This window comes from Mobula hypostoma, chromosome 23, assembly GCF_963921235.1.
Source record: "Mobula hypostoma chromosome 23, sMobHyp1.1, whole genome shotgun sequence".
Taxonomy (NCBI): Eukaryota; Metazoa; Chordata; class Chondrichthyes; order Myliobatiformes; family Myliobatidae; genus Mobula; species Mobula hypostoma.
Genome location: NC_086119.1, coordinates 47,763,397 through 47,784,918, shown reverse-complemented (window position 1 = coordinate 47,784,918; position 21,522 = coordinate 47,763,397). Strand labels below are relative to the sequence as shown.

At 41.0% G+C, this 21,522-nt stretch overlaps 1 protein-coding gene across 2 annotated transcripts in view; it reads left to right on the top strand.

Annotated features, from left to right (window-relative positions):
- The window catches only part of ap2b1 (adaptor related protein complex 2 subunit beta 1), a 275,766-nt gene that overhangs the window by 172,480 nt on the left and 81,764 nt on the right, over window positions 1-21,522 (top strand). For both annotated transcript variants that reach the window (XM_063031461.1, XM_063031460.1), the window contains one exon: window positions 17,747-17,831. In XM_063031461.1, the coding sequence (XP_062887531.1) occupies window positions 17,747-17,831 (85 nt within the window). The remainder of the gene's footprint in view (window positions 1-17,746; window positions 17,832-21,522) is intronic.

The following is a 21,522-nucleotide window of genomic DNA, read 5'->3' as shown; positions in this document are numbered from 1 at the left end:
AATCAACTCAAACTCCAAATGAAATATAGCTGTTGTCATGCCTTCTTTGTATCTGCATCAGTATGTTGGGCCCAAGATGGATTGTAGGAGATGTTGACAAGCAGGAACTTGAAATTGCTCACCCTTTCCGCTTCTGATTCCTCGATAAAAACTGGTGTGTGTTCCCTTGTCTTACCCTTTCTGAAGTCTACAATCAATTCTGTGGTCTTACTGACATTGAGTGCAAGGCTGGTGCCCAACACCACTCAACCGGCTGATCTTTCTCACTCCTGTACACCTTCTCGTCACCATCTGAAATTTCTGCCAAGCAGATTTCTAGATGGCATTTGAGCTGTGCCTAGCCACACAGTCATGGGTGTATAGAGAGAGGAGCAGTGGGCTAAGCACAGATCTTTGAGATGCGCCAGTGTTGATTATCAGCGAGGAGGAGGTGCAATTTCCAGTCTGCAGAGACTGTGGTTTTCCATTGTGGAAGTCAAGGATTCAGTTGCAGAGGGAGGTACAGAGGCCCAAATTTTGGAGCTTTTTGATCGGAACTGTAGGAATAATTGTGTTAACACTGACCTATAGTTAATAAGCAGCCTGACATAAGTATTAGTATTGTCCAGATGATCACATCTGTTGAAGAGCCCATGTGATCACAGCTGTTGTAGGCCTATTGTGGCAGTGGGTCCAGGTCCTGCTTAGGCAGCCGTTCATTCTAGCCATAACCAACCATCTCAGTAGACTCCCACAATCCCAAAAGTACATCATATCATTACAATCAAAGATAACAGCAGGTGGTTCAATACAATTTCAATAGTTACAATGACAATGTTTGCTTCAATATTTTGGATTAACAATGTTTACACTGAATTACATATCTACAGGGGGAGGCACTTGTGAATGTTTTAGATAGATTTTCTTTAAACAAAATTTCTGAAGACAGAGAGGCAGGTGGCAGAGAACACAATAGATTAGCTATTAATTGCAGCTATTCCTGTGACCACGTTTGATATGTTCAGTGACAACATCAACCTGATCTGCCAGCTTGAATTCAATCAGAATGGTGCAAATAACTTAGCCATGTTGCCTGGTTTGATTCAAACCAGTTAACACAATCTCATAGTCTTAATGTTTGCCTGATGCATATGCAGTCTCCTAGTCTGTGGACCAGTTTAACTTCAATTCACAATAAGAACATGCTTGAATTCATACCTGCGATATTCACATAACCCCAGAATACTCCCGAACGCGGCTTATGCTAGAAGTATTTTTAAGGAGTATTTCCTCTTACATAAAGAGAGATCTAAGCTTTCTGAAACAATTTCAAATGATTTCAGCAGACATATTGAGCAGACTTTTGGAAAAGGTCAGGCTTGTGTTCTCAGTGCTGTGATGGATGAGCAATGAATCTGACTGTCATACTCACTGAACTGTGAATAATCCTGTGAGATGTCTGTGTGGGGCATGAACACCCATAAAGTTAACTGTTCTGACTAACTGGCAGCTGGACAGGATGTTTTTCACATTTAGAAATGGCTTGTCTTGACTTTCTCTTTGTTTCTAATGGGCGAGTTGCACAGGTTGAAAGGTGCAGCATAGAGTTAGGTAGGTTGTGTTATACAACTGGTTCATGTCAGTGCTCCACACAGACTGCCTCCTAACCTTTCCATAAGCACAACCCTCCAAACATCCTCCCTTTGGGAGTTAATGTGGTTTTCTTGTAAATGGTCCATGCAGACTTGGTGGAGTTTGGTATAGTTGATAGGAACTTTTGCTTTCAGGCTTTCTGGAAAAAATTTGGTTGCTCGGGACTTGCCTTCAACAATGTTTCCTTTGCAATTCACAAGCCGTAGCAACCGTTAAAAATTAGTTCCAAGTTCAGAGTAGATTTATTATCAAAGTAACGTACACAATCTTGAAATTCATTTTCTTGGAGGCATTTACAGGAAAAAAAATAAGGAAATACAGGTGTCCCCCGCTTTACGAAACCTCGCTGTTACGAAAGACCTACATTAGTTACCTGTTTTCGCTAACAGAAGGTGTTTTTACTGTTATGAAAAAAGGCAGCGCGCGCCCTGAGCAGCCAAGCTCCTCCCCTGGAACTGCATTTTCGTCGGCATTGCTTAAACACGTGCCTGTGAGCATCTGTGCTTTATGCCGATTTATTTTGAGCATCCGTTTGCAAGATGAGTTCTAAGGTATCGGAAAAGCCTAAAAGAGCTCATAAGGGTGTTACACTTAGCGTAAAACTAGACATAATTAAGGGTTTCGATCGTGGTGAACGAAGTAAGGACAAGGTGAGTTTGGCTTGTGGAAGTTGACGAAGATGATGTTGAAGAGATTTTGGCATCCCATGACCAAGAACTAATAGATGAAGAGCTGATGCAATTGGAAGAGGAAAGGATAACAATTGAAACCGAATACAGTAGCAAATGGACCGAAAGTGAAGTCGTCCAGGAACTGAACCTGAAGCAACTGCATGAGATGATAGAAAAATGCTTGAGGCTAAGCAGTCAAGCATGCTGTCATTTTTCAAGCCTTCTACATCAGCCACAACAGATGATGAGCCTCGACCTTGAACAGCGAGGCAGGCAGAGATAGAAGAAGATGACTTGCCTGCCCTGATGGAAACAGATGACGATGAGATGACACCCTAGTGTCCAACCACCCCAACCCCCGGGCCGTGGACCGATACATTGCCGTGGAGAATGCAGCGGTAGCCGGGACGCACCCAGCACATCTTTAAGAAAAAAGCCGAAATAAACAAGCTAATTGATTAGGTGCTGCCTGGCACGTAAATGTCGGCCCAGATCAGAGGCAATTGTCGATTGCGTTGCCTCTGATCTGGGCCGACGTTTACATGCCGAGCAGCACCTAATTAATTAACTTGTTTATTTCGGCTTTTTTCTTAAAGATGTGCTGGATGCATCCCGGCTACTGCTGAATCCCTGCATGCTCGCGGATCGGTATCGGTCAGCAGCCTGGAGGGTGGGGGCCACTGCACCACCCCAACCTGTGACAACTCAGCCTAACACACCATCATCAGTGTGCTCGGCGCTGATTTCCCGATTCCGGTAAGTGATACTACACTGTAATACATTATTTCTACTTTATATAGGCTGTGTATTTTTATGTGTTATTTGGTATGATTTGGCAGCTTCATAGCTTAAAGGTTACTGGAGAGAGTGTTTCTGCCGAGAGCACTTGCGTGAGATTTTTGCTGTGGAGAACAGTGCGGCAATGATTGTAGAAAAGTATTTCTACTTTATATAGGCTGTGTATTTATCATATCATTCCTGCTTTTACTCTATGTTCCTGTTATTTTAGGTTTTATGTGTTATTTGGCATGAGTTGGTAGGTTATTTTTTGGATCTGCGAACATTCACAAATTTTCCCCATATAAATAAATGGGAATTGCTTCTTCATTTTACGACATTCCGGTTTTCGAACCACTTCATAGGAACGCTCTACCTTCAGATGGTGGGGGAAAAACCTGTGTATTAGAATTCACATAAAACTCTACATGAAGACTGACAAAAAACTAATGTGCAAAATAAGACAAACTGCAAAAAAAAAAAAATACTGAGCATATGAATTGTAAAGAGTCTCTGATAGTGAGTTTGTAAGTTGTAGAATTAGTTCAGAGAAGTGGTGAATGAAGTTATCCACACAGGTTCAGGATCCTGGTGATTGTTGGGTAATACGTGTTCTGAACCTGGTGAATCTGTTCCTACACAAAGGGTCAGAAGTAATAAGCCTATTTTAGCATGATAAGTAGAATAATACATTTTGCTGAGATATAGTACTATTATATACTCCCCCTCCAACCTCCTATCTGTGCATTCTTCCAATCTTATGGCGTCACCATTGCGAAGGTGGTGTTGAGCATACTGTTAACTCACACACCCTTCACACCACCATCACCTGTGGGTTTATTGGGCTCTTTTGATAGCTTATCTCTATAAAGGAGACGAATAAGAAATACTAACATGCAAACTAAAGTCGGTTTGGAACTTTTTGGCATGTTACATACATTGCAGTTGCTTGCTTAGCAACTATAAAGAGGCATGAATGGAATTACTTCAGTTGCTTTGCATGTGAAAACTGAGCATTAAATGGTGTGTGTCAAAAGAATATAGTATGCACTATCACAAAGAAGGGATGAGGCTAATTAAAAGGAAGCTAGATAAATACATAAGGGAGAAAGGAATAGAATGCAGTGATTATTGAATTCTGGTTCATATGGAAGATTAAAATCAGGATAGATCAGGGGTACCCAAAATATAGCCCAAAGTTCAGATTCGCCCACTTCTTAATTCTCCTGCAGTAGAGACAGTATAGAATCTCCCTACGTGCCGTCCTCCCTTACTGGGCACTTCTATACTTTTAGTTATTGATATAGAACATAAAACACTACAGGCTGTTTGGCCTACTGTGTATTGCTGACCTTTTAACCTACTCCATGATCAGTCTAATGCTTCCCTCTTTCATAAACCATAAGGCTTCATATTCCTTTTATTCCTAACTGGAAGATTTTTGGACTGTGAGAGGAAGCCAGAGCACCTGTGAGAAGCCCTCACATTCCGTGGGGAGAACATACACAGAATCCTTACAGAATGACGTAGAAATTGAACTCCAAATTTCAGAACATCCTGAGCTGTAATAGCTTTGCACTAACCACTATACTTCCATAGTGTTCCACCTACCACTTTCCGTGTGAAAAATTAAACCTACCTCTGACATCTCTTAACCTCTTAGACATTCCTTCGATCACCTTAAAAGGATGTCCTATGATATTGGCCATTGTCGCCCTGGGACAAAGACTGGCTCTCCACTGTAACTCTCATAATCTGATAAACTTCTCAAGACACTTTTAATCCTTCTTCACTCTAAAAAGAAAAGCTCTAGCGCACTTAACCTGTCCTCATAAGACATGTTTTCTAATCCAGGCAGCATTCTGGTGAATCTCCAGTGCATCCTCTATCAAGCTTTCATATCCTCCCTGCAATGAACCAACCCAAAGTGAGCTCAATACTCATGGCACAAATCAGAAGAAATCTGCAGATGCTGGACATCCGACCAACATACACAAAATGCTGGAGGAATTCAGCCAGCCAGGCAGCATCGATGGGAAAACAAGTACAGTTGACATTTTGGGCTGAAACCCTTTGGTAGGACTGGAGAAAAAAAGCTAAGGAGTAGATTTGAAAGGAGAGAGAAACACTAGGCGATAGGTGAAACATGGAGGGATGAAGCAAAGAGCTAAGAAGTTGGTGAAAGAGACAGAAAGCCTTGGAAGAAAGAAAAGGGAGAAGGGAGGAACACCACATGGGGGCATTGGGCGGGCAAGGAGATAACATGGGAGAGGAACAAGGGGATGGGAAATGGTGAAGTGGGGGGGGCATGGGGAGTCATTACTAGAAGTTTGAGAAATCAGTGTTCATACCATCAGGTTGTCGGCTACCCAAAAGGAATATAAGGTGTTCCTCCAACCTAAGTGTGGCCTTATCCCGACAGTGGAGGAGGACATGGATGAACATATCAGAATGGGAATGGAAAGTGGAATTAAAACGGATGGCCACTGAGAGATCCTGTTTGTTCTGGCGGACAAAGTGTAGATGCTCGGTGAAGCAGTCTTTCATTTTATGTCAGGTCTCACTGATATACAGGAGGCCACACCGGGAGCACCAAACACAGTATGTGACCCCAACAGACTCACAGGTGAAGAGTCACCTCACCTGGAAGGACTGTTTGGGGCCCTGAATGGTAGTGAGGGAGAGGTGCCGGGGCAGGTGTAGCACTTGTTCCACTTGCAAGGTTAAGTGCCAGGTGGGAGATCAGTGCGGAGGGATGAATGGACAAGGGATTCGCGTAGGGAGCAATCCCTGCGGAAAGCAGAAAGTGGGGGTGGGGGGGGAAGATGTGTTTGGTGGTGAGATCCAGTTGGAGATGGTGGAAGTTTTGGAGAATTACATGCTGGCCACGGAGACTGGTAAGGTGGTAGGTGAGGGCAAGAGGAACCCTATCCTTGGTAGGGTGGCGAGAGAATGGGGTAAGAGCAGATGTGTGTGAAATGGAAGAGATGAATTTGAGGGCAGCGTTGATGGTGGAGGAAGGGAAGCCCCTTTCTTTGAAAAGGGAGGACATCTCCCTTGTTCTAGAATGAGAAGCCTCATCCTGAGAGCAGATGTGGTAGAGCGGAGGAACTGAGAGAGGGAATGGCATTTCTACAAGTAGCAGAGTGGGAGGAGGTATAGTCCAGGTAGCTGTGAGAGTCCGTTGGTTTATAATAGACATCGATGTATAAGCTGTCTCAGGATATAGAGACAGTGAGATCGAGAAAGATCTCTCTCCCCTTCCCCACCCTTCAATACTCATAGTGTGGTCTAGCCAGAGTTTTGTAGAGCTGCAGCATTACCTGATGGCTCTTGAACTTAATCCCCCAACTAATGAAGGCCAACTCAACAGACACCACCTTAACCAACCCTATCAACTTGCGCAGCAACTTTGAGGAATCGATAGATGTGGACCCGAAAACCCTTCAGTTCATCCATACTGCTAAGAATCCTGCCATTAACCCTGTACTCTGCCTTCAAGTTCAGCCTTCCAAAGTGCATCAATTCACAGTTGTCCGGATTGAATTCTATCTGTCAATTCTCAGCCCAGCTCAGCATCCTATCTGTGTCTGATAATTGTAGAGGTTGTCCTCTTTTAAAAAGCCATTCTGAGCTGGCAGTCTATGAAATGTTAGAGCCTCGTATAAAGCAAGTTTTAATTATTTAATGTAACTGGGTTATTGCCATACCTTCTACTGTACCAACCATATCTCCTGGTTTAAATGGGACAGGGAGAGTTGATTTCTAAACATTGACAAGTCCAGGTAGTATTCTTTGCCTCCTGCCAATCAAACAATCTTTATTTTTATTTATTTAGAGATACGGGGCAAAATAGGCTCTACTGGCCCAACAAGCCATGCCTCCCACCTATTTAATACCGGCCTAATCACGGACAATTAACAATGACCACTTATCATGCACTTTGGTAGAAGGAATGAAAGTGTGGCCTGTTTTCTAAACGGGGAGAAAAAGGGACCTCGGACCATGGGAAGAAACTTGAGCACCTGGAGGAAACTTACATAGTCACAGACGCCTTACAGACAGCGGCAGAATTGAACTCTTGGTGCCCTGAGCTGTAATAGTGTTGTGCTAACCACTATGCCAATCTATTTTCTACCCATCCATGCTATACCATGGGCTCTATCTAATCTTGTTAAGCAGCTTCGTGTGTGGAACCTTGTCAAAGGCCTTCTGAAAAACCAAAAAAAAAACAACTGACTCTCCTTTTGTCAAACCTGCCTGCTGTTTCCTCAAGGAATGTCAGGCAACATTTCCCCTTAAGAAAACCATGCTGACTTGGTCCTATTTTATCTTGTGGCTGCAAGTACCCAGAAACCTCATCCTTAATAATGGACTCCAATATTTGAAGTCAAGCTAACTGGCTTATAATTTCCTGTCTTTTGCTTCCCTCCCTTCTTGAAGAGTGGAATGGTATTTTAAGATATTATTTATGTTTGCTGTTTTTGTACTTTTAAATTAAACTGAACTATTGTTTTTATTATTGCCTACTTCAGTCATTAATCTTGAAGGTAAGGTGTGGCTTTGCTGCCTGTCAAAGATTTCTAAAGTCATACAAGGCTCTATCACTGATCAGCAGCTACAGGTTGCTTTTGTGCTTTGGAACAGTGAGAGAGAAATACAGGTAGGGAATTCACACAACTGGTTCTACTCGGGAAAACAGAACACTGTAGAGACATTCACTAAGCCCGAGAACATCTGTGGAAAAGGAAGCAAAGTTAATGGTTTGAGAAGCAAGTAAAGCCACAAATGCTGGAATCTGGAACAAAATAAGACAAACGCTGGAAGAATTTGGACAGTCAAGCAGCATCTATGGAAAATGCTAACTGGTTTCGCTTTCCACTGAGTTCCTGCTGAATGTTAACTCTGTTTCTTCTCTGCAGACCCTGCATGAGTTGCTGAGCGTTTCCATTTTCTGCTTTTATTTCAAATTTCCTGCAGCTGCAGTTTTTTTTAAATTCCATTTGTGCCATTGTGTTTTGGGTGTTGAATCAGAGATAAATGTTGGCCAGGGTACCGGTAGAAAACTTCTCAAAGGATTCAAAGTACATTTATTATCAAAGTATGCCTGCAGTATACAACCCTGAAATTCGTCTTCCCCACAGAGAGCCATGAAACAAAGAAAACCCCATTTAAAGAAAAACAACAACTCCCCTCCCCACTAGACACAAATGACAAGAAGAAAGAACTAGTGAAAAATGCAGAATATATAACATAAAATCAAAAGAGTCCATATTTAGCTCAGTTTAGTGTTCATTACCTGCAGGCTTCTTTGATTCATAGTCACCCAAAATAGCAACAGAGAAAGATAAGACCAGAAACGCATCATAATGTGAACTATATTCCAATCCACAAACCACAGACCTTCAGTACTGTCCTCCAACAGTATTGAGGGGGAGATAGAGACCATTCAAACACAAGGACCTTCCGTCAGGAGCAGCGAATGAGAGGCTGGTAGGTAGTTAGGTAGTGCAGAACACTCACTTGCCTCGATGTTTTCAATCTTCCTCATGCTTTAGCTGGCAAGATCAGTGAGAAATGGAGTCGATGATGGGGTCCCACCCCATCTCTAAGCTTCAAGGTCTCGTGGGCACTCGACTCCTAGAACCCTCTTGGAGACAGCAAGGTGCCAGATCACTCAACTGGCCTGAAAATACACTATCAAATTGTAGATCACAGACTCCAACAGTAGCAAAACCCCATTTAAAAGAAAAAGAAAGCTAGAAAGATGAAGTTCCATGGACCACCTGGAGGATGTCTACCGTGGGAGTGATGTTCGTTGGCGCCATCTTCTTTTGACCACTTGAAATAGGATAATGGGATCCAGTGTTTACCTGACAGGGAAAACAGACCTTACTTTCCTCACTTTGACTTCTTATACACCTTGACAGTGAGAGACTGCACCAGAGTTCAATGCTGTGCTGACCCTTTAACCTACTCCAGAATCAATCTCACCCTTCCCTCCCACTAACCCTCCGTTTTTCTTTCATCCATGTGCCTATCTAAGAGTCTCTCACATGTCCCTATTGTATCTGCCTCTTCCATCACCCCTGGATTCACCCATACATGCACCACACTCTGGGTTAAAAATAATAATAATAATAATTATCTCTCTCTCTCTCTCTCACTCACACACACACACACACACACACGCTTGATAAGCCCTCGCATATTAGCCATTCTGGGGAAAAAGTCTCTGGCTGTCCAAACTATCTATGCTTCTTATCATCTATTATCAAGTCTCCTCTCATCCTCCCTCACTCCAAAAAGAAAAGTCCTAGCTCGCTCAGTGTAGCCTCATAAGACATGCGCTCTATTCCAGATAGCATTCTGGTTAATCTCTACATCCACTCTAAAGTTTCCACATCTTTCCTATAACAAGGCAGCCAGAAGTGAACACAATATTTCAATTGTGTTCTAACTAGATTTTTATAGAGCTGTGATATTAATTCACAGCTGACTAATAAAGGCCAACACACCATATGCCTTTTTAACCACCCTGTCAACCTGTGTGGCAATTTTAATACATTTTTAAGTTATTCATGTTGTATCCAGTTGCCCACAGAGTAACAGCATAGAACATTCACATGAACAAAATACTGAGATTATTTTTCAAACGTTACATGATTTCTACATCTTGATTTATAATACTAGATAACATCAAATTGTTGGCATTTGGGTCTGGTGACCAAGTAGGGTGCAAGAGGTCCAGGTACAATCTCTGGAAAGCTATCTCACGTGGGATGTGGCAATTCTGGACTAAACTGGAATCACTGGAGGATGCTCAACAATGTGGCAGGGCTTGAATGCTATCACCTCTGACAAAGTGAAACCAAGCAACAAGGCTTCACTTCCAGTAGACACCAATGCCTTCTATGCTCACTTTGACCACTAAAACCTGGAGGAACCTTCACAAACTCCCAGAGACCCCGATTTCAGTCTCTGAAGCCGACATGTGAGTATCCTTCAGGAGGGTGAACCCACAGAAAGTGTCCGACCCAGATGGGGTATCTGAGCGAGTACTAAAGACCTGTGCTGATCAACTGACTGGAGTATTTACTGAAATCTTTAACCTCTCGCTTCGTCAATCTGAGATACCCACCTGCTTCATGGAGGCTTCTATTATACCGCTGATTATTGTCCAGTAGCACTTGTATCCACTGTGCTTTGAGAGGTTGATGACGAAACATATCAACTCCTGCCTGAGAAGTGACTTGGATCCACTCCAATTTGACTATTTGTGCAACAGGTCCACAGCAGATGCCATTTCATTGGCTCTTCACTCAACCCTGGACAGCAGAAGTGCATATGTCTTCATTGACTACAGCTTGGCATTCAATACCATTACCCCCTCAGCTAATAACAAGCTTTGAATCTTAGCTTCAATGCCTCCTTGTGCAGTTTGACCTTAATTTCCTCATTTGCTGACCCTAGTTTGTTCTGATTAGCAACAACATCTGCTCAGTGTACCACAAGGTTAGCCCCCTGCTATACTCACTTTATACTTGTGACTGTGAGGCTAAGTACAGCTCCAATGTCATATTTAAGGTTGCTGATGACGACACTGTCATTGGCTGAATCGAAAGTGGTGACTTAAGTTTGCAAAGATTCAGCATGTCATCTAAAAGTTTGAAAAACTTCTGTAAATGTGAAGTGGAGACTGTATTCAAACACCTAGTCCCAACCCTCAGTGCCAGGGATAGAGGTAAAATATTTCAAGTAATTCCAGAGGACAATTTACCAAGTTGTAAAAACTAAGTTTTCATTGGCACAAGATGTCAAGGCAAGTGGTTACTAAGTGATTGTATATAAATGGAATGCCTATCAGTATTTTTCTGGGGTGTAATAAAGTTGTATAAATCTTGGGTAGGAGTCACTATACCAGCTGTCAGAAATGATTTGCCAAAGGCATTATCATCTGTTGTTAATTAATACCAACTGGAAAGTTGACTAAGGCTGTATGGGATTCTTCATAAAACAGCTTTGCTTAGACTCTTGGCTTAACTTGATGGATTGCCCAGGAGGGAATCATGGAACAGATGGAATGGCCCTTAATCTGCTCCCACTTTATTTCCTAATTGGATGATAGCAGCGTTGATTACTCCTGAGCATTCTAATCCTGTCGTACTAGTTCCACTCTCTTGAAGAATGCCATCTAATAAATCATCTCATTACCACCTCTAAATTCACACTTTGCCTCCCTAGCTTATAATTGGGTCAGCACAGGATTTTATCTGTTAAGTGATTTTAAAGTTTGCACACTTGTTTACCCTATGTAGAATCTACACCGAAAAAGACAATTCGGCCAAATGTTTAACATCAGTGGGCATAACTTTTGTTTTATAAACAGGGCCAATTAGTAATCAAAATCCATGAATCAAACCAGACAACCTGCCATTTTCAGTCCTGTACTTTGAGATGAATCTCTAAGTTTGTTAAAAGCACAGTAATCTAAAAGCAAAACATTGCAGATGCTGTAAATCTGAAATAAAAAAAGAAAATGCTGGAAACTCTCAGCAGACCAAGAAACAACAGGAGGAGGGAAAATAAATTTAATGCTTGATTACTTAACATTAGGATCGGCCAGATGTGAAGTACACTGGAATGACTGATCATCTGAAATTGTTAAATTCGGTATTGAAGGCCACATTACAGCCTTCCCAGGTGCTCTCCCTTAAGCTTATGCTGGACTTCATTGGAATGGTGAAGAGGCCAAAGATAGAGCTCATCGTGGGAATGAGATGAAAACTTTAAAAATTCAAAGCAACTGGAAGCTCACATTTATCTTTAGGGCATAATGCAACCGAATCTGCATTTGGTTTGCCCAACCTGTAGGAGGCGATGTAGGAATGTTGATAGTACAACACTAAATTAGAAATAAAACTGAATCACTGCCTCACTTGAAAGAGTGTTTAGTTTTATGGATATGAGGAAAGGAAGGGTAAAATGGCATATATTCTATACCCTGCACTTGTATGGCGAAGTGTTCTGAGAAAGGAGCATGGATGATGAACATAGTAAGTGGCAGAGGGAATCTCCTTTCGGATTGCTAAAAGTGGGTAGAGAGCAGTAAGAGGGGAAACCTGTCTTACAGTGGCAATTTATTGAACATATTTGCTAACAATATGGATCTGTTACGATTTCTTTCAAACAATAGTATCTTATTTGAAATATAAAAAATGTAAATGGTGCTTTGCTAAAGAAGAAATGTGACTTTGGTATTACAGGAAAGTGTCTCACATGGATAGAAGATTTACTGACTGGCAAAGAGTGAAATCAGTGGTGCAAAAAGACTTGGGAGTCCTCTTGCTGGATTCCCTAAAGGTTAACTTGTAGATTGTCAGACATTATAAGGCATTGGTCAGACAACACTTTGGAGTATTGCGAAAAATTTTGGGCACCTTATCTAAGAGAGGATCTGCTAGCATTGGAGACGATCCAGCAGATGTTCACGGGAATGAAAGAGGAGCGTTTTTTTGCCTCTGGGCCTGTATTTAGTGGGAGATCACATTGATATCTATCGAATACTAAAAGGTCTGGATAGAGTGGATGTGGAGAGAATGTTTCCTATAGTTGGGAAGTCTAGGACCAGAGGGCACAGCTTCAGGATAGAAGGATGACCCCTTTAGAACAGAGAGATAATGAGGAATTTCTTTAGCCAGAGTGTGGTGAATCTGTGGAATTCATTGCTATGGACAGCTGTGCAGGCCAAGTCTTTGGGTATATTTAACGCAGAGGTTGATAAGTTCTTGGTTAGTCAGGACATCAAAGGTTACAGGGAGAAATCAAGAGAATGGATAATAATAAATGGAAGAGTTGACTCAATGGGCTGAATAGCCTAATTCTGCTCCTATGTCTTATGGTCTTAAAATATATACACATAACTAATGTATTAACACTAGCGCTAGTAAACATTAACACTAATGGCAGAGCCCGGCAGGCAAGATCAGAGATAATGCTTTAATGTAAAAACTGGAGGTCTATGAATAAATTATTTGTGGAATGGTTCACATTTTCCAGCAACTGATATTGCATTGCTGTGCGCAAGTTGACTGCCTTATTTCCCTACATTTCTCGGTTGACTATATTTCAAAGCTACTACTTTGGCCATGTGTACTTGGAAGATATTGCAGTGAAAGCACCATGAAAATAACTTCTCTTTTCATCCACTTTAATTCCATTTTCATATGTACAGTTCTTTTTCTCCATGGAATTGTTCATGTTGGCTTTTTACTCTCATTGCTTAACATTTAAATTTCTATTGTTGGCCATAAAATGATAAAATGTAGGCCGACAGAATATAGGTAATGGATGTGACTAATGTCAGAGATGCAGATAACTTGTATCAATATCAGCATTGATTTGTGCTGGCTACAGATGTTCACCTGTGGAAAGTGGCCTGCAAAGACCAGATTAACTGTAAACTAATTTTGGTATATTGAAATAAACAAATTTTGGTTCTATTTGGGTGACACAGCTTCAGCCATAAAATTACTTGCTTTCCAATTCCAGGAAAAGAGAAGCAAATCAATTGCATTCACTTTAAATCAGATTATTTTATGATGAGACTTGATCTTCAACAATTTTTAGAATTAGTAGCGTGTTTATTTTTCTGACAATATTTAGCTTTGGACTGGTTTTTGTTTTCAGTACTTAACCCCCCCCCCCCCCCCCGCACACAAAAATGATTGTGTTCTTTGTCGTGTGACAGATTGTGGAGACTTTGCACCATTTCTATGTTTCCTGCATTACCACTGTGACTTACCCCCAAAATTGTTCTGTTACATGTGAAGTTATGAGTTTCTAAAAGACACTATATAAATGGGCTGTACAGTGAAGATTAAACATTGTGTGAATTTAATAAGAGAAAAAAACAGCAGCAAATCTTCAGTATGTACTGTGTAACTGCCTTTATTCTGTTAGCCTTTGTAACTCAGTTCTTGAATCATTTATCAACTTTGGGAACCCATGGCACTGCCAGTATTCATGCTTGGTGGTTATAATTGCTCTGTGTTGCTACAGCTTGCATGCTTAAGTGTCCCACTCGTCATTTTGGATAAAATGGTTCCAGGATTTTGATCCGGCTCTGTTGAAGAAAGCTCAATATGTTTACAGCTGTTCTTGAGTAGACTCTGAGGTGGTGGTGTTTTCATAAGACCATAAGACATAGGAGCAAAATTAGGCTGTTTGGCCCATCAAGTCTGCCAATTGTGGCTGATCCATTTTTCCCCTCCTTAGCCCCACTCTCCGGCCTTCTACCCGTAACCTTTGATACCATAACCTTGATACACCAAATGATCTGGCCTCCACAGCCACGTGTGGTAATAACTTCCACAAATTCACCACCCTCTGACAAAATAAATTTCTCCACATCTCTATTTTCAATGGACGCCCCTCTATCCTGAGGCTGTGCCCTCTTGTCCTAGGCTCGCCCACAATGGGAAACATACTTTCCACATATACTCTGTCTAGATTTTCAACAGTCAAAGGGTTTCATTGCGATGCCCCCTCATTCTTCTAAGTTTCATTGCGTACAGAACCAGAGCTATCAAACGTTCCTCGTATGATGACCCTTTCATTTCTGGAATCATCCTTGTGAACCTCCCCTCTCCAATGCCAGAACATCTTAGATGAGTCCAAAACTGTTCACAATACTCAAGGTGAGGCCTCACCAGTGCCTCATAAAGCCTCAGCATCACGTCCCTGCGCTTGTATTCTAGACGACTTGAAATGAATACTAATTGTATTTGCCTTCCTCACCACTGACTCCACCTGCAAGTTAGCTTTTATCGTGTTCTGTGCAAGGACTCCCAAGTCCCTTTACATCTCAGATTTTTGGATTTCCTCTCCATTTAGAAAACAGCACATTTATTTCTACTACCCAAGTTGTGCCTGCTGTCCTGACCTGGTAACAGATGTCACTGGTTTGAGAGATTTAGTCAAAGTATTTTAGTGAGTTGCCATATTTCATCTTGTAGTGTGCCCAGTGTATGCTAGTAGTGGAGGGAGTGAATGCTTCAACTAAAATGTGGTGGCCTTTTAGATTATCCCTTAGGGTTACTCCAATACTGTGTGTTCTGAGGTGATTGATGAGGCCAGTGTGGATGTGCAGACTCCAGCAACGGTTGATGGAATGGACAAATAGGTAGTTTGTGAGCTATTAAGATCGTTCTTCCTTACTCTGGATTTCTTGCGATCTTCATGGATTAAGGTTCTCTGTCATTCTAAGGGTTGCTGCTTCATTCTGGCTAGGAATTCCTGGAAGTCAATCGGGATATTCAATTTTTCAGAAAGATTTTAACAACAGCCTTGTATTTTCTCCTGTCAACTCTTCTCATTACCAGAGCTTGGAACAGGTTTCAGGAATTTTGTATCAGTTATACATACTTCAGGCCTGTTCAGATAAGCTGACTGATGGCCCTTAATACCAAAGTACCCATAGGAAACCGGTGTAGTCACAGGGAAAACATGCAGACTCCAAACAGACAGTTCCAGAGGTCACATTCCTACTTAATACTAGAGCTGTTTGCCTGGAAGAAATTGCTAAAGTTGATTCACTTATGCTCCTAGTGCATTTAGGAGATTTTGTTAGAGGCATCATTTTTAGCATCTCTCTATTTCTTTCAGGTGTTTCCTGTAAGTAGTTTTGGTCTCAGCAGCTTATAGGAGGAGATGAGCTGGCTATGCATTTGGTGTTTAAGCTCCTAACCTACAGACCCTCTTTAACTCAGTATAAGGCCTTGCTGGTGCGCTGAAATGGTAAATTTAACTACTTACATTTACCTTTGCTAGGAGGTGACATCTGAACTGTGGTAGGTGGTCAATATTTCGCAGTTCCTCATCGTGGGCCTTATTATCCTTTGGCATGTATGGAACCTGTGCATCAGCATATTTGTCCCAACTTAGAGAGTTCCGATATAGCCAAGGAAGTATCGAAATTAAATTTGCTGTCAACAAAAAGATGGGCAGCGGGCTAAGTTGTAGAGAGGACATAATAAGCCTGTAAAGAGATATGGATAGTTTGTTAGGTTAGACTTGGCCAATGAAGAATAAGGGAAAAGGTGAAATAATGGATTTTGTCAGGATAAATAAACACAAAATTTATCTAGCTGCTTAGCATTATTAGCTCTGAGATGCAAAGGGGTTTGAGTTTCATGGTGCATGATTTAAAAAAGATACTGTATAATAATGAGGAAAGCTAACAATTTTTACAGCTTACAGGTAGGGAGGTTATTATTTGGTTTTATAAATCACTGGGTGTGACCATATCTGGAATATTGTATACAGTATTGATCTCTGCTTTATTAAAATTATTAATGCATTAGAAACAGTTCAAACAGGTTTATTAGGTTAATAGCTGTAACGATTGGATTGTCATATGAAGAAAAGTTAGACAGGTTACAATTGTATTTGCTGGAGTTTTAAACAGCATATTTCAAGCAGCCAGTAGAGCCACTACTCATGGCACCAGAGAGCCGTTCAGTTCCAACCTCTGGTGCTATCTGTATGGAGGTTGCATATTCTGTCAGTGAACATCTGGGGCTCTCGGCTCTTCCCACATCCCGAAGAATTGATGGCCAATAGATCAATTGGCTGCTGAAAATTCTGTAGCTGAGTAGCAGAATCTGAAGGGAGTGGGTTAGGAGGTGGGATTAATGTTGACTTAATGTAAATGGATACTTAATGGTTGGAGTGGATTAGGTGTGCTATATCTCTTGATAATGCAATGAAGAATGAGAGAGGGATTTAATTGAAACATAAAAGAATCTGAGGGGTCTTGAGAGAGTGGATGTAGAGAGAATTGTTCCTCTTAAGAGAGAAGTTCCCTGATCCAGCTCGCCTTATTTTCACTCAGGAAGGCCAGTCCCTATACACTTCTAAAATTTTTCGTTTCTTTCTGGACAACAGACCTAACCAGTTTCCCCTCCACCATCAACCTCCTTCATTGGAGGGAACTGGTACACCCTCAACTGTTTCTATTTTGCTCCTCCCGCTTTTACCAAATTAAGGATGTAGCCATGGGCGTTCACATTGGCCTTAACAATGCTTCCTTTTCAGCTACATGGAACAGAACATGTTCCAAGCATACACTGGCAACTCTCCCCAACTCTTACACTGCTATATTGACAACTGCATTGGTACCGCTTCATGCATCCATGCTGAGCTTGTCAGTTTCATTAACTTACCTCCAACTTCCACCGTCACATGTACTTCGTCCATCTCTGACTCTCACTCCCGTGCTCTCTCTTCCCCTTCTCACTTCCCACCGCTGGAGAATTTCCTTGATAATTTTTTTGCATTGGATTAGAAAAGGTTTATTTTTGGTATTAAGCAGACCAGTGTGCAGAAACTGAAAAGCAAAGTTGTCACGCAAGTCCCATAATAGCAAGGTAGTGAAATTGCTGAAGGTGTATGCAGAGCAGAAAATCTATTCACAGGCAGTTTATTTTTCCTGTGCACTTCATAAGCTCTGTTGCCAAAAGTAGTATTGATGTCAAAATTGTAAGCACTGAATTTTGATAGAAATTATGAAAACCTGGGGTAAATTACGTGTCCGAAAACTGTAATTTACTATAAACCGTTCAGTCTTTACAGGAAGAGTGATCTAGCCTTTTTTTTAATTTCAGGTGGCTGTGAAAAACAACATTGATGTTTTCTACTTCAGTTGTCTGATCCCACTCAACGTTCTGTTTGTGGAGGAAGGGAAAATGGGTAAGTGCAGGCCGTATCCACACAGCTAGAAAGATGATGCAGGTAGCTTCTTTATATTATTGATAGGGGAGGTGTTATAACGTTTAATGTAATTATTCAGTATCATTCAAATATCTATTTATTTACAACATCTATAGCACAGAAACAGACTGTTCAGTCCACTGATTGAAGCTGTTACTTATGTGCACTTGTTACCTCATTTCAACCCTGTTGCAGCAACAACAACCTTCATTTATATTGGACCTTAACATAGAATCATGGAGATTCAGCATGAAAACAACCCCTTCAGATGATTGTGTCTGTGCTGATTATCTACCACTATTTAAATAAATTTTAACGTACATTTTTCCCACATTCTTATCAGTCTTCCAAAATACTCCCACTCCCTACACTCTAGGGACAATTCACAGTGGCCAATTAACTTGACTGTCTAACCTGGACCCACAGCGACTCCTCATTAGCAGTGTCTACCCTTTCTGGGGAGATTAAGCTGTGCACTCATTCTAATAAATTTCTACAGGAGTATCGTCAAGAGTGTCCTGTCTGGGTACATCATTGTGTAGTACAGAATCTGCAATGCATCGGACCACAAGACCCTACAAAGGATAGTAAAAACTGCCGAGAGGATCACCGGGGTCTCCCTCTCCCCTATTGTGACATTTACCAGGAGTGCTGTATACCAAGGATCCCTACCACCCATACCACAATCTCTTTGACCCTCTATTGTCAGGAAGAAGCAGTAGGAGCATCGAGTCTAGCATGGCCAGACTAGGCAACAGCTTCTTTCCCCAGGCTGTGATACTCATGAGTATCCTGCCACCACGGAGGTCTCATAACTAGGACAGAGAGCTTTTTAATTGTACTGTTTACATGTGCTGCCCACTTCACGTGCACTTTGAATTATATGTTATTAACTTATTTGTGGTAGTATATTGCTTTATGTGCTGTGGATGATATATGTGTTGTGGGTCCACCATGGTCTGGAGGAACAGTTTCTTTTGGTTGTACAGTCAGGTGACAATGAACTTGAACTTACATCTTTGGGATGTGGGAGGAAACGCGTGCAGTCACACAGGCAGCACCTGAGATCCGGGTTGTACACAGCGAGGCAGCAGCTGCATTACATGTGCACTGTGCTACACAAAACAACAGTGGTGAAATATCCCAGGGCTCGTTCTTAAACAGCATCCTTTTAATCCCACACAGCTTTCTTCTCTACCACTCAATGAAGGAATAATTCCTTATTCTCGGGTTGAAAGAATATTATTATAGCCACTTCCAGCATATGGGACTGTCAGTTTAAAACTCACTCTGTTCGCTTGTGCTTCCTGGGTTACCCAATTTTATATTGTGTTGTCATTGATCACCAGGAAGTTGGTAGCATAATGACAGTGTTCCTAATGAAACCTTGCCAAAAGTTTACCACATCATCTCCCAAGTGCGGACAAAAACCTGCTAGTGCAAAATACTATTAAAAAGCTACAATGCTACTCTAAAATTATATCAAACATTTCCATATTTATAGATTCATTCTGTCTGCTTATTTCCTCATTTAATGCAAGCAGTGTGACTTGTTTTGAACTGCTGCATTATTAGTAACAGCTAACTTTTTTTTGAGGTGTGTGTTTCTGAATTGTTTCAGTAGCCGGTGAGGAAACCTAGCACTAGCAAAACCTCCACTGGTTCATTTGATCATAACAACATAAAATGTATTTTGTAGTCCTTGATGGCTGTTCATCACAAAGCTATTATCCAGACAAACCACAAATAAAACCTGTTCGGTGCAATCAGTGATACATTTCAAAAACAAGGGTCCTCTTGTGATGGCTCACACAATCACAAGATCATCTTTTTCAGTGGTGATCGTTAATTCTGCTGATTTGTTTTGTTTTAGTGGTGCTAAGCTCTGCCTTCAACAAAACCAAGTGCATTCTGAAAGATATCTATGCAAATAGGTGCTAGCATGCAGGAGCATATTAAGAAAATACCTCCTCCTTTCACCTATCAGAATTGTCCTTTCTGTTAAACAGTTTGAGGCTGCATGTGACATGCTTAATTCTTTTCATTTTGGGGAATTTGGTATGTCTGCATTTATGAAGTTGTTTCTATTGTTTGTCACAAGTAACTGTTCAAGGTATGTGCAATAAAAGTCAAGATCACACGCTGCCCACTGTAATGGTACCAGAGGATTGGAGGATGTCTAACATGGTTCTGCTCTCTTAAAGGAGGAAGAGATAAGCTAAGTAACTACAAGCTGGTTAGTTTCCAACAGTCAAGTTATTTGAATCAATCCCAAAGTGCAGCAGAAACTAACATTTACAAAGGCTCATTTATATAGCAAAAGGCTGCATGGATTCATGTTCAATTAACATGATGGAGAATGTCAGATGAATGTAATATACTTAATAAGGTCTGTTTTCACAAGGCTTCTGACAGCAACTGCTGTGCAAACTGCAGTGGAAAAAATGTCCTTTGGATCCAAGGATTAATAGAAAACTAGATCCAAAATTTGGCTCAGTTGCAGGAAATGATGGGCAATGGTTTACAACGATTTTGGAACTTGAAGGCTCCAAAGGGCTTAACACTCATGGACCAAAATGTAAACAGCTTGATAGTGCTGGTCATGCAAAAATTTAGCAGTGAGGATGAAAGTGTTAAACTCTTAAGGAGGTATCATGTGATCTGCTCAGCTGAGTTAAAAATGTGAAGTGAGTTTCATTCAGAGAATGTAGAGTAATGTATATGGAAAGATGCAACAAGGCAAAAGAACAATACAATAAATGGCAGAATTTTGAGGTATGAAGGAACGGAGAAAGCTTGGTGTTTGTGCACAGATTCTTAGAAGAACAGGCGATTTTTTTTTTTAAATGTCTTGAGTGCAAAACTTTTTAGTACATGGGTAATGTTGAGGATTTGTACAATGTCAGTTATGCTATGTCTTTGAGTACTACATTCAGTTTCAGTCACCGTCTTAATGGAAAGATGCAACTGAAATGGAAGAATGCAAAGAAGATTTGAGGATATTGCTAGGAATTGTAGTTCTTAGCAGAGAATGAATAAATAGGTAAAATCTAGAGCAGAAGAGGCAGAGTGGAGGCTTGAGGAATATTAAAAGGGGTCTATTTCCCTTAGAATGGGGTTTAAAAATCTTTGAGCATCGAGAGAAACTATTTGGTAGAAGGACTAGGAGATGTTCAAGTACTCTATTCCCAAGGATACAAAAACAAGCACATTTTAATCAAATGGTATATTTTAGTAAGCAAAATAGCTAATAACTTTCCTTCCCCAAAATCATTTCCAGTAGAAGTTTTCATTTTGTTTTCACTAACTTAGTCCAAGAACATAAAGTACCATTTGTGATTATCTTGACTTTTGCATTTTCCCAGGACATTTGATGCGCATATGAAAGTCAAAATTGAAATCAGACTCAGACGACTGTACTCCTGAATTCCTGTGTGAGAAGTTCAAAGTAAATTTATTATCAAAGTACATATCTTTTACCATATACGTAGCAACCATGAGATTCATTTTCTTGCAGGCAAACACAGTAAGTACAAAAAACACAGTAGAATGAATGAAATACCACACCCAACAGAGTGGACAACAACCAATGTGCAAAATAAAACAAACTGTTCAAGTATAAAATAAAGAAAGAAAACTGAATTAATTAATTTACTTAGTTGGTTAGTTA